The sequence below is a fragment of the Equus przewalskii genome, chromosome 13 (genome assembly GCF_037783145.1).
Source record: "Equus przewalskii isolate Varuska chromosome 13, EquPr2, whole genome shotgun sequence".
Taxonomy (NCBI): domain Eukaryota; kingdom Metazoa; phylum Chordata; class Mammalia; order Perissodactyla; family Equidae; genus Equus; species Equus przewalskii.
Window position 1 is genome coordinate 31,954,147 of NC_091843.1, and position 25,466 is coordinate 31,979,612.

Sequence of the window (25,466 nt, forward strand, 5' to 3'; positions counted from 1 at the left end):
AGCTTTACTCAACATTCTCAAGGACTGACATCCATAATAAAGACAAACTATTGTGCCGAACTAAAGGGTGTTAAACTTTGTAAACTTGAAAATCCTATCAACAGCAGCAGAGCATTGTCTGATGGAGCGCCAGAAGGTGAGAGGAGGCACAAAGAGACCAGGCAGCGCTCCACTCTGCTGTGCACAGGGTCGCTAGGAGTTGGAATCAATTCTACAGTACCAACAACAACAAAAAACTTTGTAACCAAAGACCTTTTCTATGCACTCAGATAGCATTACCATGGACATTAACCACTGACTCAACACCAACCTAAAAATCGCACGTGCGCGCGCACACACACACACACACACACACATTCACACAGAGATGCAATTACAAAGCAACTCGTCTCCACCACTTTCTTGTGCATCAATCTTGCTTCCATTTGTGATGGATGGAGCCAACATCAGCAGGGAGAGAGTCTGACGTTATGTTGATTTTTATTGTGCAAATGCAGGTAAATTAGCTAAAGGTCAATTCTAAGAATAAACTGACAAGATGGAAAAGGTTGCTGGAGAGAGCAGACTTACTAAATCCTCCATTTGGCATGTAAGTGCTTTTAGAAGGCTGGTTAACAGGAAAATCACCACCCTCCTCTCCCAGGACAAACCCCTTAACAGCTGCTGGGCCAGGGCACATTTTTCTTTTGCTTTTTCAAAGTAAATTCCCTAAATAAAGCAAGGATGACAGTCTAGGAATTAAGAATAAACACAATTTGTTCACAAACAAGAGGAACATTGTTTGAAGGTTAGGAAGCTGGGGAAGTAAAAATATCCCACTTAGGAAGTAGAGGAGGGAAGCCAAGCTGAATCAAATTTAACGTTTATTTTTAAAATCTTGGCCAAATAATCTTAATTAGCAGCTCAAATTCATTAGTTTCATGAACCATTCTTCACTCTCCTTTGGCAGTAGTCTTTACTTAAATATTCACTGATGATCATGACAAGCATAAATTTCAGCCACTCATTCTCCATTTCTTGTAGCTTGTGGGAATTTGATACCTATCTAGATATTCAGTTATATGGATAGAACCAATTGGACCACCAAAACCCTCCAAAATTTCTTCTATCTAAATAATCATAGTATGGCCATCTCCCGTGGGCAGAGTGAGTGGAAAATTACAGAAGTTCACCTTCCTCGTGTCATTGCATATGGAATATGACTACTATTTTGAATTCACTCCTTATTTCTTTCTTTTGTATTTATTCTCCCTCAAGAGTTTTGCTTGAAGTTTTTAGTTAACATTGGGGTTCAGCATCTTCAGCTATCTGAGAGCTTCATAGTCCTGTGTGAGTCAAATTGGACAAAATTAGCAGTTCAAGGACTCAGGGTTTTATTGGTGAAATGCAGATGAATTCACTCATCATTCCATATTCATTTTGGTGGTGTTTGTAAGTGTAGTTAATGCCTCTAGGGCCATATACATGACTAAATTACGGATTACTCTCAAGTTCCTCTGCCTCACACTGCATGAGAGCCTGGAAATGAACAACTCTCCTTGGAAAGGTCATTATTTCTATTCCTTGTTGGGTATCATTAGGATACATCTCGCTCAGAGATGTGCTCCCACCCACCCAGAGATAGACGATATTGATGCAGGCTTTCAGTGTGGCAAAAAAAAAAAAAAAAAAAGGTTGCCATGCAGATGAAAGGGCAGAGGAATCATAGAAATCTATCTGCCCTAGTCCTGGGATGTTCTTCTTTGAGCCTCTTCTCTTAAGACAATGAATTATGCAAGCTTTGACTTATTTGTAGTGGAAAGAATGTGAGAAGAATTGAGGAAGTGACACTAGGAAGTGAGAGAAATGTTGACCTCTGCATAGTCCTAAATAGCAGAATTTCTCAAAGTAACATCCACAGACCATCCCATCAAAATCATTAAGGACGTCAGCCCAAAAGGCAGATTCGTTGTTCTTCTTGAAGTTTCTGAATCAGACTCTATGGGGTTAGAGTGAAGGAATCTGCATTTTTATAAGTGCTACAAATTATTTTTGTGCACGCTAAGTATTGAAAAAGACTGCTAAAAAGTTTGCAGTGGAGATCATTGGGAAAAGAATCTCCCTCCCAATGTTTATGGTAAGATGAGGAAAACAGACATTTCAAACAAACAAGCTCTACGGTTGCATCACAATGTTGCAATTATTATAGGTTAAGACTCTTTTCTTTCAGCAGGGATGGAGAGCAATAACCATTTCATCTGAAACCACAATGATGATGGCGATATAAATCAAAACCATTCCAGCAGGTTTCATTTGGTCTAATTTCTCTGCAGATATTAATCATTGTACAGTCCTGTACAAATGACGTCTAACTCCATTTTAACTCAGAATACAGAATGCTCATTCTGATTCTTTCTCTAGTGTATTATTTTGACAACATAAAAGAAAATAAATAAATTGGAACAGTGGGCCATCAAGATTGCAAGATGCCAACAATACCAAGACATTAAAGAGAGAAATGGCCCATGCTAAACCTATAACCCAGCATGCAAATTGGCATAAACATTTATCTGCCACAGAGTCACCAGGAGGGAAAAATAACTCCCTTCATTTTTTCTTTGAAAACTGCTATGTCAAGTGGAGGTGACAAAGAATTCTTCCTAAAAGTTCACAAGAAAGAGTCTTATTAATCCTAGTAAAGATCATCTGGAAGACCAAGGTTAGTCAAATTCCATGGCATGCTATCTAGTGGCAGAAAACACCAGCACTCAAGTGCTCTGGGTTAATCCACTGTGGTAAACACAAAGTTGGAAGGTTGAAATTGTTGCAAAGGAAAATGCATGCGAATCCAAGTTTGGCTCCCATTACAGGAGCTGGCATTTAGGTAATTGTGCAAAACACTATGTACATCTTTGGTTTTCTTGCTGGAGTATGTTTTGCTTGGCACAAAGGATAATCAGAGTGGAATCTAAAGGCTAGAGAAGCAAAAGTAACCAAGAAGCACAAGCAGTGGCCACTAAGAGGACCCCGAATGAACAGCACGTGTCTATGCCTATGGATAAAAGTGCCTCTGAGTCGAACGAGGCCAATTGAAAAGTGAGATTCAGATTAGCTCCCCTTTAGTAAATGTGTCCCTCTAAAATCAATCGGGTGAGGTCAACATAGCTATGCAGGAATAAAGAGCAAAGGGAACACATAATTTGTGCATTGTTCCCCTTTTATTTGAATTCACCATGCATGCATTTCCAGTAAGATAACTGTGCCTACAATTACAAAGGATAACATCACTGCATATTGAGCAAGCCATTTTAGTTTGTTGTTTTCTGGCCTCTTCTCAGTGCAATTTTTTCTTAGCAGCGGGAGGGAGAGCACACTACCACAATGATCTAACAGCTTTACTTTCCTGTCTTCCCCTTTTGCTGATGAATGTAGATCACTCTCTTTTTGATTGTGGGTATGAGGACTTTATAAATATGTTTCTGACTTCAGGAGACCCACGTGCCTGTAGAGAAAGACTTCCCCAAGCTCACTGGATTTTAGCATTGTAGGATTTCCCAGGAGGCAACCTCAGTTGAGGCTCTACACATGCTTTCTCATTCATTTGACCCATCTGATGCTATTCGTTTCTTCATATCAGCAATTTATGGTCCTTGTCATAACCAATGTTCAAGAAGCAAACCACATATACTGTTCTGTCCAGAATTGAACTAAAAGTTCTAAAAACTATTTTAAGTTTGGAAAAACAGGCCTGATTCACAGTGACTACCAAGGCTACTAGAACATTTAATCTTATAACTCACTTACCCAGAATGCATTTCCAGTGTTGCAGGCCACATGGGCTTCACTTGACAACTCCATTCAAACTAGGACTGAAGACTTCCATTTACTTGGTGCCTCCTCAGGGCTTTTTATTAACCAGGTCTATATTCCTCTCAATACCAACACCCATGCAAATGAACACCATGTTGTTGTCTTAACTATTTGGACTATTTGGGATGGGTGTCAGTCTAGAGCTTGTCCAGATTAAAAATGTTGTTGTTGTTTTAAACAGATTTTCTACCACTAGTTTTGTTCACTGGGGATACAAAGAGTGCCTAAGCAGAAAAAAAAAATCATGACAAGTCAAGGGACAGAGACATATGCCATGAACATTTTCTTTGCAGTGTTTAATTTCCTACTATAGTATGTAGAAGAAGTAGTGAGTCAACTGCCATCTTATTAGTTCTCCAGCTCTTACTGGTAGATCTCTATCCTGATGCCATTAAAGTCAGGTCTGAAAGTTAAGGAAGTTGGACTTTGGCCATTTCATTCAGACCCAAACTCTTTGACACATTTCCAGTAGGTCGACATTTGACCAAAAAGAGTTTGGGGATATTTTCATCATGTCCAACTTCTTCTTGACCCATTAAGTTCTGTGATTATTTGTAAGATCTATTATTAGGATGATGGTATTTTGATGTGGTATTAAGAAACATTAAAAAGAATGAAGACATTTTGGTAGGTTTTACACAGCTATGTTGTAGTTAAAATCAAATGTTTGCTAATATGTTAATACATAAAAGATTCCCACTTAAATTGATAAATTATAATTCTCTTGACAACTCAACTCCCCAGATGAACTTTTTCACTTAAGTAAAACTTTAAACTCCATTCAAACCATCAGGACAAGAAAACATTGGCTGAATCTGTCACCCTGGTGTGAAGGCAAGAATTACAAAAATTCAAAGATATGCATACACTAATAGGCACTAATAACAGGAATCAAGACAGAACCTCTTACATAATAAATGTGCATCAATGAAAGATTTCAAAAAGAAGCAACTGGTCATCATTTTTCCCTCCCATAGACATCATCCAGTTGTCTTTATTACCTGTGATACATATACACATACGCACACACACAATAAAAAAAATAGGAGTGCTTGGCACACAATTAATAATTGACAAATTATTTTTTCCATTCCCACTGAAATGCATGAGGAATGCTGAAAACAAAAACCGGTCTTTTAGTCTTCATTTACCACAAGGCTATGAAAGAGTTATTGGTACATTAATAGAATACAGAGTCACATGGATGGATGGCTATTAACAGTTTACTTTTGGCTGTGTCTATACAGGTCAAGGATGTAATCAAGAAAGAGAGTTTATAAAGCCAAAAACCTTAATTTTGGAGCTCCAGTTATCTAGTTGGGTTGTTCATTCAGGCATAGCTTGTATAGACACAGCCAAATCCCAGAATCCCAAAGGCAAACAAAACTGGCTACAAGAAAGGAACAATGGAGCACTGTGGTTTTAAAACGTTATGAGAAATTATTAGCAAGTGTGTGGAATACAACTGCCTCTTAAACAAACAAAAGGCCAGACCCTTATTCAAGTACTGTGTGTTTTTCTTACTTCCACAACTACATAGAAATGCAGAGAACTTAATGTGGATTATGGGAAAAGGCCATACCATTAAAACATGGGCAGTAAGAACTCTGAAAACAATGAGAGAAGGAAGATAATTCAGCTCAGGGTAGAGAAGGCTGACTGTGGGGTTGTTTAGTAGGAATTTGTGTGGATATGAATGTTTGTTTTTTTAACACAAAGAAGGTTTGACCAGCTCTTCTCACCCTCTCCTAGCACAGAGAAAGAGCAACACGGTAGAACAGACCCTACAGGTGTTAATTTCAAAACAAGGAATACAATTGGTTGATGATGAGGGTTATTGGATGTTAGAAAGTGTTGCCAAGAGAGGCTGGGAAACCTTCCCGGAAGGGTTTTAAGAAAAGAGCAGAGGCTCATCTGTCTGAAGTGCTCTAAGAGAGTGCTGCCGGGAGCAGGGGCACACCCCTCAGAATGGCCCAGCCCTGGGGTCATGTGCACTGTGTGTATATACATACTTCGTTGTGCTTGTGTTGCACAAATACTCATGCATACGGAGTCGCTATAAACTGGCACATAACAGATTTGAGTGAAAAGTCATATAAATCTGCCATTTTCCCCCTTACCCCATAAATAAAAGGAAAAGGAAAATTTTAAAAATCCAAACATATGTCATTGGGCCAGATCTCTTTCTACCATCTTCTCGTTCAAAGGAACGAGGTAGAAGATGAGAGAAAAACCCAGTTTGAGATCAATGACTCCCAAGGCCTCTCAGCTACTCTTATGTAGCCAGCTCTCATTATATAAGATATTCAGCACATGGGACCAAGTTAACAAACAAACAAACAAATAACCAAAAAAAGATTTTCTTATACTTCCACATCTGGAAAGAAATCTACCCTGTGGATTTAGATGTTAAGGTGAACTAGGTAAATAGGCAGTAGTATATCAATGGGCTATTATGGTCTAACAAACAGGTATTGTTAGTTATTTTTCTTTTCAAATATGAATTTCTTTTAGAAGGTTTCTTTCAAAATGGTGACATGATTTGTTTCTTCTCCCACCCCTGAGCCCTCCCCTATAGATGATACTTCCGTAAGAGTTCAGATTGCCAAGGATGTTTCCTCTCCGGAAACCGATCTGGAATTTTGATCTTTAGGAAATCCTGGATGCATTTCTCCAGCTCTTCCTCAACGGAGAGCTTTTCCTTAACAGCCTTTTTTTTGCTGCTCATGTTCGACTCCCTGGAGCCTGAAGTCAGAGTCCGGAGCAGATCGCTTTTCCGCCGCATCTCTGACTGTTGGATCAGCTGGACGGGGCCCTTCTTGATGGGACGGTCCAGAGTCTGGATGTTGGTCTGGCGTGTCACGGGCCCACAGATGACCGTCTCCTGGGGAGAACTGGCCTCAGACTGGCTGTCGCAGCTGGAGGTGGAGAGGTCGTTGCAAGACGTGCCGCTCTCCCCTTCTTTGTCGCCCTTGCCGTTCTTGCAGCAGCAATCACAGTGCGAGGAGGACCACCTAGAAGGCTCACCTGCAAGGAAGCACAGGACCCGAGAGATTAACACCAGCCAGCTCAGCGTGGAGCAGCAGCGTAGCACCTGAACACACGCATACACACACGCAAGCATCCATAATCACGTCTTCAGAAGAAGTTGCAATAGGAGCACCCAGAAGCCAAGTCCAGTGGAGGGGGAAGCTAATAATGGCATGCTGTGTAAGAGGAAATATAATGCTAAAGCCCATGGGTGCTGTAATCAGAAAGCCCTGGGTAAGAATACTCAACTATACCATTTCCTGACTTTGTTCCCCTGGCCGACTCCTTAAATTCTCAAAACTTTTGTTTCCTCATCTGTGAGATGAGGATGATAATAGTCCTACTACCTAGAATTGTAAGGAGGATTTAGACAAGTCAAGTAAAATTCTTAGTGATGTACACGACACATGGCAAGCACTCAGTAAGTGCTAGCTGATTTTACTGTGGCTGACGTTAAACCCTAATCCAAGCCCCACATGGTAGCAGTCAGGTAACGCAGGGGGAGTCTGTAAGACTGGAACGACAGTCAGCCCTCGGGAGGGCTTACTTTGTGCCAGCCTCCATGGAAGCTCTGTGCACCCATCAGTTCACTGGATTCTCAGAATAATTCTATGAACTCAGTAGCTCCACTTCCATACAAGGAAGCTGAGATCCTGAGAATTTAAGGAACTTGCCATAGTTTGTACAATTTGTAAGTGGCAGAGCTGGGATTTGAGTATAGATTTTCAAAATATCATAATCAAGACAAATAACCATTTTTCTTCAATTTGCCTGTCTGTAAAATTCCTGCTTCTCTTTCAAAACAATGCTCAAGGTTTCACTTTTCACTCAAGTCCTCGTTCAACTCTCCTCAGAAATATTTGCCAGTTTTTCCTCCGAATTATGGCTTCATTTTGTAAGTGCCTCTATTATTGCACATATCACATTCCATTATAACATTTTTTACCTTATGCATCTCAGCTACTATATCATGAGCTTCCTGAGGTGGGCACAGTGTGGGTACATTGCTGTAATCCCAACAAATAATTCAGAGCACAGTGTAGAAATTCAATAAAAAACAGTATCCTAAGAATACTTTTTAAGTACCTTGATCCATCCATACCTGAAGCTAGTGCTGTCAGTAGATTTTCAGTTATATGATCCACCAGTTATATTTAAGCCAGTGTAAATCCTTCTTTCCCTCTTTCTCCCTAAGTCTTGACTCATAGCGCTGCATTCAGCTATTTGGAGGCAGAACCATTTTTCTGCTTAGTTGGTGGCTCCCTGAACTAGAAAATCCACAATCATGGCACAAAGCAATTTCTTTTTTTTTTTTTATCTCCCCAACCCCCCCCCCCGCCCCCGCCCCACCCCGTACGCAGTTGTATATCTTAGCTGCATGTCCTTCTAGTTGTGGGATGTGGGACACCGCCTTAACGTGGCCTGACGAGCGGTGCCATGTCCGCGCCCAGGATCCGAACCCTGGGCCACCACAGCAGAGCGCGCGAACTTAACCACTTGGCCACGGAGCCGGCCCCAGCAATTTCTTAAATATAAGTCACTGCTCCCAGACTCCCACACTCTGAACAGCCATAGTCTTCTTGGAGTCATGAACTTGATACTATTTACTGATCATATATCATGCACTGGGCACTTCATATAGTTCATTGCACTTAAATCATAAAAAATAAAGGGAAATGAATCTCCTTTATGATGCTAATATTGAGGATAAGAATAATGCAGTATCTTTGTACGTTTTAAAGGAGACCCAGTTTTGATTTGTATTATATCTTATTCTCATAAATAATGAGTCACTTATAATAAGGCCCTGCTTTATTGCCATTTTTAATATGGTCGAAGTAGAGGAAACCTAGAATGGAAACTATTTGGAAAGTTATGTCCTTGTCTTCTTGTATAATGCCTGTCCTTTTTGTATCTCAATGATGTAAAAATTTGTAGCAACTTATCTTCCAATTTTCCAGAGGCAGTAAAAAAAAAAAGGCCCCATAAATCACAACTCCAAAAGTATCTCTAACATATACACACTCTTTCAGACCTCTTTTGAAAATGTGTCTGAGTAATCATGGCATTTATATACCCATTAAATTAAATGCGACAATCCAATTAGCCAAAAGGAATCACCACAGTGGTAACGTCCTAGTTATCCCCTGCTATTACAGATAAATATCCTCCACGCAACAGAGGAATTGTTCAGCATGGACCAGCTGGTGACTGGAAATATCGGCAACAGAAAATGGCTTCTGTCTGCCAGCTTGGATTCTGAGGGGATTATTTTTCTCCTTCAGAAGGCAAATCTGCTTCTGCCTCTCCAAACTCAGCCATCCCTACGCTAATATGACTTGATGGAGAAAGGGCTCCAATGAATTGGGTCAAGGCAAAGTAATCACGTCAACTGAGAGTTGATCTGGTTTGATCCTTTTTGAGAAAGTTTAGAAATTGAACTTAGCCTTCAAAAAAAAAAAAAAAAAGAAGAGGAAGAGAGGAAAGACAGAACAGAAAGAAGAAGGAGAAGAAATATATGCTGAGATATGCCTGCCTATTACCTTAAAACAGGATGACAAGATATTTTGGTCATAAACCCTGCTGAACCAGTGGAAATGCAAGCCTGTGTTTTCCTGCCCGAGAGTTGCTTTCCCCATGGTAAAGTCACTCCATTCAGCAGACTCGGAGGGAAACCTGAGGCTTTTCTGAAAGCCATTTGAACAACACAAACACCCTCATGTGAAGGAGCCCTGTGTATTCATGTGGAAACTGCATGCAGCCCTCCACTGCATGTCCCAGCCCAGAACCTGGCACGGGTGCAGCCACTTCTTCCCTGAACTGCTGCGATGATCATGCACTTCAATGTCAGCTCGAATCCTCCAGCTTCCAGGCAAATAGAAGTATTTCTTTCTAGAAGTATGACTTATTCTAGGCACTATCACTATTAAAGGGAAATTGAACAACTTACTTTTAGGGGAGCCTGTCATACTACCACGTTTCAATATTTTATGAGATCACTTGAACGCTTTGCCATTTTGGCAAGATAATTCTTAAGATGGCTTTTGCGGTCTGTGTATTATGTTGAAATCAAGAAATAAGATGGGATTGGGGGCCGGCCCCGTGACCGAGTGGTTAAGTTAGTGCGCTCCGCTGTGATGGACCAGGGTGTCGCCGGTTTGGATACTGGGCACGGACATGGTGCCACTCATCAGGCCACGTTGAGGCGGTGCCCCACTAGAAGAAACTGCAACTAAAATATACAACTATGTATGGGGGTGATTTGGGGAGATAAAGCAGAAAAAAAAAGAGAAGAAGATTGGCAACAGTTGTTAGCTTAGGTGCCAATCTTTTTAAAAAAAAAATGAAATATGATAGGATTAATACAATCCAGCAATCCAGCTGGAGGTGCTGTGTGAGGAGTCATTGTGAAATTTGCCAGATAATAAAATGTGGGAAGATAACCACCCAGTTTCTTTTTGGGAAGCATTGTTTATCTGATTACCCTCTTCCCAAGAACTTAACCACAATAGAGATTTTAAACCAAAACACAGAAGACAGACATGTGGGTGCAGACCCTTTTGCCCTCACAGTCCCACTGACATTCTCACCACTCCTGGAAAGTGGGGAAAGATCCGTGAAAGGTCATTTCTGAAACTTAAAGTATTCTAGAATCCCCCAATTATAGCAAATAATGATCTCATAAATACCTTGGTACTTCAAATTGGAACATACTTTTGCTCCCAGTTTGCTGAGGTTTCAATACTGGCTGGAATAATTCTCTCGATTTGTGGAGAAAATTGGCTACAATTGATTACCCAGGTATAGAAAGAAAGCCATTTCATTCCAAGAAAACTCTGATTTACTGATATTAAAAAAGCAAAAAATCTACTGCTTTTTAGGGGCTTATTAACCAGTTACTGGTCAAAGAGCCTAAGAGCTCTACCTTATTTTTAAATAAACCATTGCTGAATTTGTTGGATATTGTATCATTTTTGGTGCCTGGCACACAATAGAGGTTTGATAAATGTTTGATGAACGAATGAATGAGCCATACACTTGTGTTGACTTGCATCAAGCTGATAACATAGCAGGGTAGATTTCCGGCTCCAGAGTCAGGTCCCACAATTTGTCAGCTTGGATAAATTCCTTCATGTCTCTGAGCCTCAGTTTTCTTATCTGAAATATAAGGCTAATGATAGTATCTTCCTCACAGGGGTTTCAGGAAAATTAAGTGAGATAGTTAATGTAAAGATGTTTTATGGTTTGTGGCACCCAATAAGCTTTCCATTTATTTGTATGTATTTGTTCTACTATAAGTCAGACACTGATCTACAGAAATAAAACAAATTAGGAGCATGTTAGGTACGACTATTATGTTGCCACCAATAGACTACACAGCCAATTCTTAGGTCTGGCTAGACCATCGTGTTAGGAAGGATACTGATGCTGTATTGGACTCATCAGAAAACGTATATGGAGCATTCAGCAATGCCTGACTTTGCTGTGCAAGGGGAGCATAACCACAAGCATGTACAATGTCTGGCACATAGTGTGTGACCAGGAGATAGTTTTGGAAAGAAGGTTCCTTTACAGTGCAGTGCTCAGCATTTCACAAATGGATGAGTCTTGTAGGATAAAAATTTACTTGAGGACACATCAACTACATTTAAGCCCAGGGCAGGGAGGAATTTGTAGTTTGGATTAACTGGGAAGGGACAGGAAACTCAACTGCCCCAAGTCCTTAAAGCCCAAATCTTCCAACATTTTACAGCTTGGAACAATTGAGGCCCAATCAAGCAAATTATATCATTGGCCCCTTTCCACTGTAGCCCTAACTATGGAAGTCCTTTCTGATCAAGAAAGAATAAAAGAGGAAAAGTTACAGAATATTTCTCCCCTATGAAAAATTCAAACTGAGCTGAGTGAAACATGACTTAGCAAACTCACAAAGTGCTTATGCATTTTTAAAAGAGGCAGCTCTGCAATCTACCCACACTTCAAATGCTCCACCTGCTAATGGTTGTGAACACAATGCACATCATTTACAGCAACAGCTGGGAAAACTGCTTTCCCCGTCTTCCCCATCAATGATGTAGGAGCCTGCCAGTCTGGGAGCTGGGTGGCCAGATTTAATTTATTGAGGCTGCTGAAAGACTTTCTTGGTATCCCAGTTGAAAAGTCAATAATGGCCAAATTGATGTTTTTATAATTCTGCTAACCTTGGAAAAGATACTGCAGAGTGGAGATTGGGAATAGGCAGGCTGTGCAAGCTTTTGAGAAAAATACATCTTCAAGCTTGACAATCATCATTTCTTGCTTGCGGTTGACCTTTTCCACTCACGGAAATGTGGCCTTGGATGGGCCCAGCGGGGGCTCCTCATTAAGAGGTGGCAAGTTTGGGCAAGAGCAGACAGTTAAACCATCCACGTATTAGTCAGGACCAGCCAGGAAAACAGACATTCTACCTTTTATCTTAACGGGGAGAATTTAAATAAGAAATTGGTTAAACAAATATTGGATGAATGAAAATGGAAAACAAGGTGACAATGAAGAGACAAAGATAGTGACTGCAAGAGACAGCTACCACCCTCAGGGCTGAGGAGACAAATCAAGGAGGATGGGGTTATTAGAATCTAGAAGCTTGCAAGAGGCATCCTGTGGAGGTGGAACCCAGGCACCGGACGAGGGCATGCTGCTTTCTGGTGCTGGTTCTCTGAAGGGGCCTAGCTCTGGGGATTACAGAACAAATGAAATTGGGACCTGGGACCAACTGCTTCTCAGATAAATAAAAGCTAGCTTGACGTGGATGAACAGCAAGCAGCCCTCCCACTCCTCATGTCTCAGTCTTCCTCTAGCACCATGGACAGAGCCCACAGGATGCCTGCTGGGCAAAGGAAAAGTGTGGTTAGCTGAATCCTAGCCCCTCATCACACAGCAGAGCAGAGAGGGGTCAGTTTGGAGCTAGGAGATGACGGCTTAATAACAGCAGACTGACCCTGCCAGGGATGCAAAAGAAAAGAAAGACACAGCTCTTGGACCAGCTGGAACATGTGCTCGAACGGAGGAGTTAGGAAAAGGAAACAGAAGAAAACCATCACATGGGTTCAGTTCCTGTCCTGCTGACCTTCCTTATACCTGAGGGTTTGCATTTACCCTTCCCTCTGCCAGAAACACTTATTCTTATGAGTTTCACCTGTTTAGCTCTTTTTTGTCCTCAAGAGCTCAACTTAAAAATCACTTTCTTAGAGTGACCTTACCTATCTATCCTTCACTTCAATTTAAGCCAGTCCCAAACTGCCGCCCTTTTCTTTCACACCACCACAATGTGTATTACGGATGTGTTTCTAGGTTTCTTTGCTTAGTGTCTGTTTTCCACACTAGACCGTAAGGCCTGTGTTGTTCCCATCTGCATTCTCATGCACGTGTCAAGGGCACATACAGGCCAGGGTTCCAGGGCACATATAGGCCAAGGTTCCATGGCATGGACTAGATACTCGGGAAACAGCTGCATGACACACGAATGGGGGAGGAAATGGATGATATGCAGAAAAAATAATTTTTGCTTTAGAGAGTATGTGAGAGACAGGAAAGCTTCCACCACCCCTCTCAAAAAAGGATTGAAAAATCTGACAAGCAAAGGTCATTAGAATGCAAAATATTTAGGCCTATCACTAGACATTTAATATGTATATGACAAAAACATACTGACTGAGAGAGGTAATGGCAAAATTCATAGGCCTATCCAGAAATTGAATAACTGTATATATATATATATGTGTGTGTGTGTGTGTGTTAAGTGATCATCACTCATAATTACTTATTAATATGAAAAAAATCTCTAAAGGCATTATACAACTTAGTAAAAATTACCCTTCCTAGTCATTCAACCATGGTCTCTACCCACATAATTTTTCAATGTGATGATGCTCAGACACACCCTCCTAGCCAGGATTTTCACCTGTGGGGTTTCTCTCTAAATAAAGTGATGCAATGATTTGTATAAGACAAGAAATCCTGAATTTTGACTTCCTGGCCTACTGCCTTCCTCTTTCAAGTGTTCCTTGATGGCGCATTTATTTCATTTTCCAGGTCCTTTTTGCCCTTTCTTGCTTTCTTTCTCCTTATTGTATTTCCTCCTCTTAGTCTCAGCATTTTTGGCTAAGATCATACTTAATTACTCCCACCCAAAAAGTCCTTCTTTGCCTAGTTCATAGGGAAGTTCTGTGGCCCATCCTGATCCCTTTTCCTTTTCGTCCTGGCCACTCCCATTTACATTTTTCTTCACCGTTTTTCATAAACTTGAACAAGTGCCGCAAACAACAAACTCCTCTCAATCAATATTGAAGGGTCTTTTGTCTCTTGAAATGAAATATATATTATTATAGGGTTTGTTTGCCCCTTTGCCTACTAAAAACACCCTTCTTTTCCTTTAGGGAACTGCACCTTCCATATTCCATGTTGTCCTGAAGGGGCTGTCAACCATGGTGCCATGTCTAACCACAAGGGGAGGACATATGGCCCATATTTGAACGTCCCACCTCCAAACCATAGTGAGTGATTCAGGCATGGGCATCTGACCCAAGCTGAGTGAATCAGAGTCCACATTGGGACTGTTATTCTGGAACTTATGAGTAATATATGCTTTATGATGTGGGAGGTTGCCAAGCTAGGAGGCTATGAGTCCAGTGGCCATCTTCCCTAGCAGCTGGAGAACATTCATGCAGAAAGAAGCCGAGCAAGACAGGTAGGGCAGAAAAATAGTCAAGAGAAAGAGCCCTACATCCAGCAGTGTCTCAAGTTGGCCCCATTCCTAGGCTTATAATCTTATAAGCCAAGAAATTCTCTTTTTGCTTAATCTAGTGAGAGTTACTTTTGTGTTACTTACAACAAGAGTCTGGAACACTACATCAAATTCATATAAACACACTTAATATCTGCCTAATTTACCTTTATCATCCTTTGAATACTTATGCAATTCTAGCACTAATGTGGGCCAGTGCTTTAGTGGGCAAGCATTATCACCTTGCTAAGCTAATTTATAGATGACTTGTTTCTTCTCTGGAATGGTAGCCTCTTTGCTACACTAGTCCCAAGAAATCTGACTAACACACTCAAGAGACAGGCTAAGGTTCTCCTGCACTTGTTGTACACAGTGATTCCAATAGTGAACAAGGTAATAGATGTTCCTCCTAAACCAGAAACTTAGCATAATAATAATAGATATCATTTATTGAGGATCTCCTATGTGCATGTTATTTGTGCTCACCACTTTCCATAATTTAATCTTCACAATAATCCTATTAGGTGGATGTAATTCTTCTTTCCTTTTTATGAGGGAGGAAACATTGCTCAAAGTGATTATTAATCTGATCTAAAGTTACAAAGTTGACAAGTGGCAAATTACGAATTTAAGCTAGCCCTCTTGTAATACAAAGCCTCTGCTCTTATTGGTGGACACATTATTCAATATCATGAGGATGTTCTACTAGAGATATTTAAAATTATTAATAGGCTTAAAAAGTTAAAGTGTTTAAGACAAAACATTTCCAGCAATTCAAACCCTTCAGTAACTTGTAAAAGTAAACAACTAATTGGATAGCTTGAAAATCCAGGTTTTCATAAGTCTTTATCATTATTTGTATGTAAGAAATCTTAGTTCCCATCTCCTAGTTCATCAGAAAGAATCAAAAATGCGACAAAAGAAGCTCTAACCAAGGATTTTTCACACATAGTCACAGCCTATATTAATATCATTTAATAATAATAGACAACATTAAATTGAGTATTTACTGTACGCCAGGTATTGTTCTGCACTTTCCTGGCAGAATCTCATTTGAGATTCACAACATCCCTGGGAAGTAGGCTCTGTTGTCATTCACATTGTACGGAAGAGCAAACTGAGGCACAGAGAGGTTAAGCAACTAACTCAAAGTCTTTAAGAGATGAGCTGTGATGCAGACTTGGGCAGTCTCACTCCAGAAATCCCATAACAAGTCAGGCAGTAAAAACTAGTGCTTCAAAACTTGGGCTTTAGAGTCAAAGAAACAGAAATAGGGCACAGCTCTGCTGGTGACTTGCAGACTCTTCATCTGAAAATGTTGGAAATGACAATACTTCTCTGGTACTAGGGTGAAAATTAAATGATATTTGTTCACAGCATGATCATAGTGCCTGGAATATATTCAATGCCCATAGAATAATGGGTTTTTAAAAGATAATTGATGGCTTTTGATACTCAAATGGTAACATTAATATTAATCACAGTATGTGAAATATTTAAAAGGCAATTTCAATAAAGGTAACTATATAGGTAATCTCTTGTCTCTTCTGCTTTTCTTTCAATAGACAGTTGACCCAAAACCTGCTTTCATATTACTTAACCAGTATCTCTACTTTCTACTCTCATCATAGGCTGTCTACCAAAAAATTGATCCCATTTGTACAGATCGATAATATTCAGGAAAACATCACTGATGAACAAATCCATTAACATATAAGTCTGCTTCCTGTTGGCTCTGGGCAAGGACTGCCATACACAACCTGCAGTGCCTTTAAGGACAACAAGAATTGCTGAAAGAGGGGGTAAATTGTGCACTGTGATGATAGTTCATTGTGACTCCTTTATGATTTGCCTTTTTTTGTTAAATCACATTAATTACACACAAATGCACAACCTCATAAGATTGCCCAACTCATCCTTCAATCACAGAGCCCACTGTTATCTCCATGGCTAAGTAACTTAAAACAGTCATTCAAGTGGTTTGACAGATGCATCCAACAAGCAATGAAAGCAAAGGGGAGTGCTATCAACATAAATCATCACCAACGATTTCCAGACCCAGAGGGGTTGGAAAATAAATAGTATGGTCCACGGGATCACCATGGGGAAGTTAGGTGGGGAGATATTTGAGTTCTACATTGCTTGGTCTCTGGTTATTAAATATATTCTTCTCTCTGCATTGATGATTGCACCCTTAGTAACACACTCTTAATTGTTAACATTTGGAAAATAGGCCGAAAAGAGCTTTTTAAAAAGAGAACTAAAAGAGTGGTATACGACAAGGGCCCAATTTCATTCTTCCACATGTGGTCACCCAGTTTTTCCAACACCATTTATTGAAGAGACTATCCCTTCCCTGTTGAGTATTCCCGGCTCCTTTGTCAAATATTAGTTGACCGTATACACGACAGCTTATTTCTGGCACTTGATTCTGTTTCACTGGTCTATGTGTCTGTTTTCATGCCAGTAGTATACCGTTTTGATTACCACCACTTTTCAATATAGTTTGAAATCAGGAAGTGTGATGCCTCCAGCTTCGTTCTTCCTTCTCAGGATTGCTTTGGCTATTTGGAGTCTTTTGTGGTTTCATACAAATTTTAGGATTTCTTTCTATTTCTGTGAAAAATGCCATTGGAATTTTGATAGAGATTGCATTAACTCAAAGTGGATTACAGTCTTAAACATAAGACCTAAAGCTGAAAAATTCCTGGAAGAAAATATAAGAGAAAACTCCTTGACAATTGGTCTTAGCAACCATTTTTGGATGTGACACCAAAAGCACAAGCAACAAAAGCAAAAATCAATTAAGTGGGACTACATCAAACCAAAAAACTTTTGTAAAAAGAAACAATCAACAAAATGAAAAGGTCATCTAAGGAAAGAGAGAAAATATTTGTGAATCATCTATCTGATAAGGGGTTAATATCCAAAATAGATAAAGAACTCATATACATCAATACAAGAAAACAATCTGATTTTGAAATGTGCAGAGGACCTGAAGAGACATTTTTTCCAAAGAAGACATAGAAATGGTTAACAGTTACGTGAAAAGGTGCCAGGAAGAGGAAGAGGCTGAGGGTGGAGGCGAAGGTAATGAGTTAAATACATGAATTCTTATGGCCTGTAGAATATCCAAATTGATAAATCCTAACTCTCTCTTCATAAGCACTATTTCAATTTGCTTTCCTCCCATGCTTCTCCTCTAATTCTATAGAAATCCCTTTGCTTCAGGAATTCCATATGACATACATGCATCCATACACTTGTGTAGAGTGGCATGGTGCAAAACAGAAAACTGACTTTAGCAAAATAAATATAGGATATCTTAAATTTTTTATAAGAAATTTTAGTTTACTCTTTTTGCTAACCTTACCTTTCATTAAACTATAAATTCCGGGAAAGTAAGTTCCTTTTTGAAAGAGTTCCTGGATGAAAATTGCACTCATTGACACTTTGACAAAGATTTGTGAAGAGTCATGATTTAACAGGAGAGGAAAAATTATGAAACCTAGTATTTGTACAATACTAAATAGAAGATAGGGCCATTTCAATCTGCGATGTCACGATGCCTCATTTGATCCTCACATTTATTCACTCAGCACTCAACTAATACTTGATGGCTCTCGGCTATGTACTCTCTAAGAAATGGGTACACAGCTGGCCACAGGGCTTCTACCTTCCAGTAAGAAAGAAAAACAATAAACAAGTAAAAGACAGTAAAACCTAAGGTAGCGATGATGGCTGCAAAGAAAATACAAGAGGATGACATAATGGAGTGGTTTGGGGTGAGAGGGCTGCAGTCAGTAGATAGAACGCTCAGACGGCATCTCCAGAGAAGCTGACATTCGAGCAGGGATCTGATAACCCAAATAAGCCAGCCTGTGAAGATCACGGAGAAGGCATTACAGGCAAAGGGCACATCGGATGCAAAGGTCCTGAGGCAGGAATAAGATGGCATGTGTAAAGAAGAGAAGGAAGACCTGCATGGCTTGAATGTGGTGAGAGAGGAGAAATGGGAGAAGATGAGGTTGGAGAGAGAGACAGAGGCCAAATCATATAAGGCCTCAAAGGCTAGAGACAGGAGTTAGGGTTATACCAGGGCTTTAAGAGGATGGTTTTAACAGAGGAATTGCTTGACTTCATTTGTCTTTATCACAAGCTTCCTCTGGCTGTTCTCTAGAGAATGGCATACAGGTGAGCAAGAATGGAGGCAGGAAGGCCGTTAGGAGGCTATTAGAATCCAGGCAAGAGACAATGGTGGCTTCCAGGAGTGGACTCTGAGGTCGATTTCCTTTTTTACAGAGGAGGAAAGTGAGGCTCAGGAAGGCCAAGGGTTTGTCCAAGCTGGGTATTAGTAGAGAACGTTTCTGTTCATAGGTCCAGCTCCTCCCCCATTATGCCACAGTTGTGTCAACAGTTAAGGCATCCCAATTTAGGGATTTTTCAAATCTTCAGCAGTTTTTTTTTTGTTTTGTTTTTTAAAGATTGGCACCTAGGCTAACAACTGTTGCCAATCTTCTTCTTTTTTTTTTTTCTTTTTAAGGATTGACACCTGGGCTAACAACTGTTGCCAATCTTTTTTTTTTTTTTCTGCTTTATCGCCCCAAACCCCCCTGTACACAGTTGTATATCTTAGTTGTTGTAGGTCCTTCTAGTTGTGGGATGTGGGACGCCGCCTCAATGTGGCCTGACGAGTGGTGCCGTGTCCACGCCCAGGATCCGAACCCTTGGCCGCCGCAGCGGAGCACGTGAACTTAACCACTCGGCCATGGAGCTGGGCCAGCAGTCAGTTTTCGACAGAAGATTCTCTCACTGTTTCTGGCTCTATGCTGCACAGTGGAACACTTACTTGGTTAGTCCTTCTGCTGATCTGCACCTGCTGGGGTTGTTTGATTGACTTCACAAACTAGGAGCCTGGGGTTTAATTCTACAATCAGGAATCATGATGCTGTTTGTAAACAATGACAGACTCTGATAAACACGCATTCCGGTTAATTATTGCCTTGCCATGCGCCGTCTTCACTTCCTCATTTCCATCATCCTGTCACATCTTAATACCTGACTGTGCATTCTCTATAACAGGGAGACGGAAAATAACTGCAAACACACTGGAAAGCAAGAAGACAGCCATGTAGCCTGTTGGGTTCTTAGGAACAGGAGCCAAACCTGAAGTTCAAACTCTATTGGAAATTAACAGGTTTCCAGTAGGTTCAGCTTTCTATCATCGCTTTGGTTTGTACATTTAGTTTTTACTCAAGGAACAGAATTTCTAATAGATTTCCATTATAGCCCAGCCCTGAAGCTGAATTAGTAAGCAAACAGTAAACCAAGTTCCAATAGGGTCTGAGACATTTGGTTTTTTTCTTTTTCCTCTCTTTTTTTTTAACAGCAGAACCAAGAAGCGGTTAGTAAACATTCTAGGATGAGGCTCCTTTATCTACAGAACAGCAGCCTCTGCAGCAGGATTCTTGGAACAGAGAAAGACGTCTCCATATGGTTTATTAAATACCAGCAATGCACATATGGTCCCGCACAGGTGTTGCATAAATCAAGCGGCAGGACTTGAGAAAGGCACTTTCACACACAGTGGTGGAGAGCTTGGGCTGTGATGTTAGACAAACCTCAGGACGAACAGCACTTCTACTTATCTCTGAATGACTCGAGCAAGTTACCGAACCTCAGTTTGCTCACCTGTAAAACGGGGGCAATAGCAGTACTTGCCCCACGGGGTTGTTTGAGAAGTAAATGCAAAGTGCTCTGCTTGGTACTTGGGCCCTGAAATAAATATATTTGTCATTGCTATTACCAGTTCTTCTGAATAATATATTAGTAATATATATGATTACTAATTATAACTAATTTATAATTACAAATCTATTATTACTCATTATTATGGATTATTCCTTGTTCCGTTTCTCTCATGTGAAGAGAATAAATTATATGTAGAATATGAGCTTTTTTCCTCATCAGTGGAGTTGGCCCCGCCCTCCTCTCCCTAGCAGAAGCCCATCTGACCGACCCCACAGGTAAGAAGACAGCTGGCCTGGATTTAAGGATACAGCGAAGGTCTTGAACAAAAGTGCCTCAGTGACACACGTGGGCGGTGTACTGTGCCAGTCACAGCGTGTCCAAGGCCCTGATCTGCTACCTACAAGTTATATGCCTTGGCCAAATTCCTAAAATCCCTATGTTTTTCTCATCCCTAATTTTGACATTATTATTACCCTACTGACACCTTGCTAGGTTCTCTCCGTCAAATGAGAATATTCATGAAGACGTTTTGAAAAATAATAATATCACAATATAAACCTGAGATAGGATTTGTTTCTTTGTAATGATTGTCCTTCTTTTTTTTTTTTTTTTTTTTTTGAGGAAGATTAGCCCTGAGCTAACATCTGCTGCCAATCCTCCTCTTTTTGCTGAGGAAGACTGGCCCTGAGCTAACATCCATACCCACCTTCCTCTACTTTATACGTGGGATGCCTGCCACAGCATGGTGTGCCAAGTGGTGCCATGTCCATACCTGGGATCTGAACCGGTGAAGCCCGGGTCACCAAAGTGGAACGTGCACACTTAACCGCTGCGCCACTGGGCTGGCCCCTGATTATCCTTCTCATTGTCAGTCTTCAGTCTGGTCTCATTGGCACTGGATTATTCTCCTTAGAAGGACAGAAGAGACTCTTGATCTGGGATTTGATTCTCCCCTTCATCTGCTCTCCTTCCACTCCTTATATTTATTCCTTAGTGTTTGCACATTAGGTTTCTTGCCTCATTGATTTTACTCAGATTGTCCCTTCTGCCTAAAATACCTTTTCTATCCCCTCTTCCCTTTGCCTGGGTAACTCATCAAGGAAGAGTCAGCTTAGTTTCACCTTTTCTAGAAAGCCTGCTGATTTCACCAAGCCCAACACCAATGCCCCTGGAGGCGAGTGACTGGCCTCTCGTCCACCCTCCCATTTCACCCGAGGCTCATCTCTCCTCACCTACAGCTTTGTGCTGCACTCTGTGAGTGGCTCCTACATCAGCCTCTAGGCCCCGCACCAGCAGGGACCCTGCTTATTCATCTTCTGTCCCCACAGAAGACCAAAGTATTTGGCATATATGGGCCGCCCCACCCTGGTCATTTGAGTGAACAAATAAATAAAATACCTTTTAATCAACTAGGTTATCTGAGCATGGATTCATTTAGTACTCACTACGTGTAAATACATACAGTCCACTGATTATCACCTTTGCATTACAAGTTTGTACTTCATGTGAGCACAGCTTAATTTCTTTCTTCAGCTACCTCACATGAACCTTAAACTTCACTTTCCTTCTATGACTATGTGCATATTTCATTTGAAAAATTTCTACATTCCCCCTCCTCGCAGATCTTCAAATACTACTTTTTAAATAAAAACAGTTGTATAGCATAAGGCGTAAGAGAATACTGAGGGAAAGCCAATTTCAAAGCATCTATCTTCTCAAATACTCATCTTAACAGTCATTATAAGAGGTTGTTTTTTGGTTTGTTTTCCCATCCACCAGGAAAAAAGAGATGTGGTGTAGTCTCAAAGACAGTGTTGCCAAAATGAATTCAAAAGCCTAGATCTACCCACTTATAAATTTATCAGTCAAAAGTATATTCACCAGTTAAATGAAGTCATTGAATCATGCACTTAGGAAAATGAATGGTAAACCTGAGACCATGGCAATCTACCTTCCTCAACTGAATGAAAAGCAGGTAGGAGAAGTTTGACATTCAAATTGCATTGTAATATGCCCCTAATGAGTCTAGCTTGGGATAAATAATGTGTGTGTCTGTGTGCATGTGTGTGTGTGGAGGGGGGCAGGAAATGAATGGAGAGGCATAAAGTGATAGAACAAGTCAGAGAGAAAAAAGAAGTACATAGTGAGTTGAGAGACACATTGTGTTTTCAATTATAGTTAATTTTAGTTAAAAGAAAAGCACATATGTATTTTCTTTTAAGTTAAAATGTCAGTGTTAAAGGTGAAAAAGAAATACACTATTCTCTTGCTATCCTTATTGTTCAAAACACCAGCAAAGTTATACTTTTTTGTTTGTGTGTGGGAGGGGAAATATATAAAGAATTAAAAATAGTAAATGTATACAAAGAATTATACGTGCCTTTTTACAGACATCTACAGAAAAGGATTAAGCTTCAAAATCATACTTCTGTTTCTATTATTTGAGGATGATGTGTGTGCTATATTGCCACGGGTAGAAAATCATGCAAGTTTGCTACAGTTTTAAAATGGCATAGTATGAGACATGGCAATGGCTTGCAGTTTATCTTTAAATTGTTTGCATATTCAGCATTTCAAATGCTGGGCATCAGTTTCCTTTCTGTGACGCTGTTGCAGAAGAGTCAGGCATCGACTTAGGGCACCAAGACAATAGCGCACTGCAGCTATGTTCAGGTGTCCCCAGACTGATGTACTCCCAATTTAGGCAAGTCCCTTTCTTAAAAATCATAGGCTGTCAAAGCCTCCACTCCAACGCTTAAAAGCTCTCTTTGAACATTGCCAGTCCTACCTAGAAACATTCTTTCCCCTCCCTTCACCCTGCTGCTAACTTTTTAGGCTGCTACAATCCATTGCTCCCCTACTCAACCTTCAGGGTCAATCCATCTTCCCAGCCCAACTGTCTCTCTCCCACTACTGGTTCAACTAATCCTGCCCTTATCCCAATGCTTAATCAGAGGGATCCCAGTAGCTAGGGCTTGCCCCATGGTCCCATACCAAACTCATTTAACTTCCTTCTCTGACTTTTCCTCCCTACCCTCCTGGTCTCCAAATTATATGCCACAGTGATCTCTACCACAGCAAGAGAATGTTCTATTACGTAGTAAAAATAAGTACTGTTACAGAAATTGAATGTGCCTCCCTCTTGTCATATGGTGCTGGAGTGTCACACTGAGTACCCTATTAAGTAGGGAAATGGATTCTGGCTAAATAAGGAGGGGTCTCACACTTCAGAAGGGAGGGGACCATGTAGAAGCAAAAGAAAGTTCAGTGAGACTCTCCCACTTGCCTTTCTCCAACTGTGCCAGACTCAGGGGTGTACACACTTCTCCGTGCTGCCACATTGAAGGAAAAGAGGAAGGGCCTGCTGTGACTCCACGGGAAAAACTGGACATGGGCCCACTCCAGACAGCAGGGAGCCTGTGACCTCTTAGGGCCTTCCAAAACACCAAGGTTTGTACAAACCAACTCAAAGCTTATGGCCTCTGATATGCTTTAGAATGTAAACTCCATGAGACTAAGGGATTTTTGTCTCTTCTATCTCCTGCTATATTCTCAGTGCCTAGGAAAACAACCCCAAAGCATCTACTGAGTGAATCAATGTATTGCACTGGCTTGGTCTATTTGTCCTCTATTACCAACTCCCATTCTATGGAATCTAAGGTTGAGTAACATTTACAGATCTAAATTTCCCCAAAGAAGTCATCAGATATTTAATGATACTTTCTTCTTTCTTGGGAAAAAACGGCAACAAAAACAGGAACTTTTACCTAGTATCCTGAAGACAAAGAGATATGTGTGCACCTTTGTCAGAACAACGAATCCCACATTATTTCAACCAAACAAATATCCAACACTTTAAAAGTCTGCATGAGAAATATGTTCAAAAGTTTTGCCTGCTTGCCACATAATGGTGCTCTTGAGGAACAGAGAGAGTGGTACTGAGCACCAACCGTGCCTCCAGTGAGGCACTGGAGCTCCAAGGGGATGCCGTTTTTACTGGTTACGTCTGCCCAGGAGCAACTACAAAAAAGGATGAGCATACTTCACCCCAGCTTAGATGTAGATGCTCGGTTATAAACAAAATCCCTGAAGGGATGTGGTGCCGAGTCCATGTCATCTCAGGTATTGGAAAAGAAAAAGGAGGAAATCTCAAGTAGAGGGTTGAACTGCTGTGGTGGCTCCAGAACGTACCCTAAAAATGTGGTATTATAGTGTTGGGGTCCAAAAGAGAGGGCAACACAATCACCCCCTGGCTGGTCTCTACATTTTTGGTGACTTGAAACTTCAAGTCTATTGTCTTTTGTTCGTTTGTTCATTTACTGGTCACTATGAACATCTCTCCATCAAGAGTATGGAGCACAGACCTAATACTTTCTTAAAAGGAATTAAAATGTAGCCTAATCCAGAGAAAATACATATCCTGATTTATGCAAACAAAACCCTGGAAAGGGAAAGAAGGCATCTCACACCCCTCGGGGAGCGAAGACAGGATGATAGGAGGAGGAGCTTCCTTCTCAAAGATGAGTTATCAGTGAGGATCCTTATATATGGAATCCCAAGACTTCCCACAGAAACTGTCATGACTTTAACAAGCTTCTGGTGTCCAATTAGGAACTTAACCACAAACTTTAGCACTGTTTCTATGAGAAAATATCTTCCAGATTTGACGTTTATATAATTGCAGAAATGTGGCCCATTCATAATTTGGGTACCTACTTAAAAATTTGGCTGTAAGAAGAGTCAACATACCCTGGATAGAACAGTATTAACAACAATAAGCAGAGACTCTCCCAGAAAACACAAAGTTGATTTGCACCATGTCCATGTAACAAAAATACAAAATATAAAGTTGATACAGCCACTTCTGGGTCTAAGAATGCTTTGATTTTATGGAAGATATGGGTGATTTTTTTTTACTTCAGTTAAAAAAAGATAATTTTGACTAAAATAAAAGAGCTAAAGTCTGGTTGGATAGGTAAACTCTAAATTATGCAGCAAAAAAGGCATAGCATAAGGATTTAAGGTAAGCACGGAATTGATATACACGTGTATGCGCTGGGGTTCTGTTGACACA

General features: G+C 40.5%; 1 protein-coding gene across 4 annotated transcripts in view; it reads right to left on the minus strand.

Moving 5' to 3' along the window:
- Positions 1–566: 566 nt before the first annotated feature.
- KCTD16 (potassium channel tetramerization domain containing 16) overlaps positions 567–25,466 on the minus strand; it is a 234,618-nt gene continuing 209,718 nt past the window's right edge. For all 4 annotated transcript variants that reach the window (XM_070569328.1, XM_070569325.1, XM_070569327.1 and 1 more), the window contains one exon: positions 567–6,876. In XM_070569328.1, coding sequence (XP_070425429.1) covers positions 6,422–6,876 — 455 coding nt within the window. In that variant the 3' untranslated portion in view covers positions 567–6,421. The remainder of the gene's footprint in view (positions 6,877–25,466) is intronic.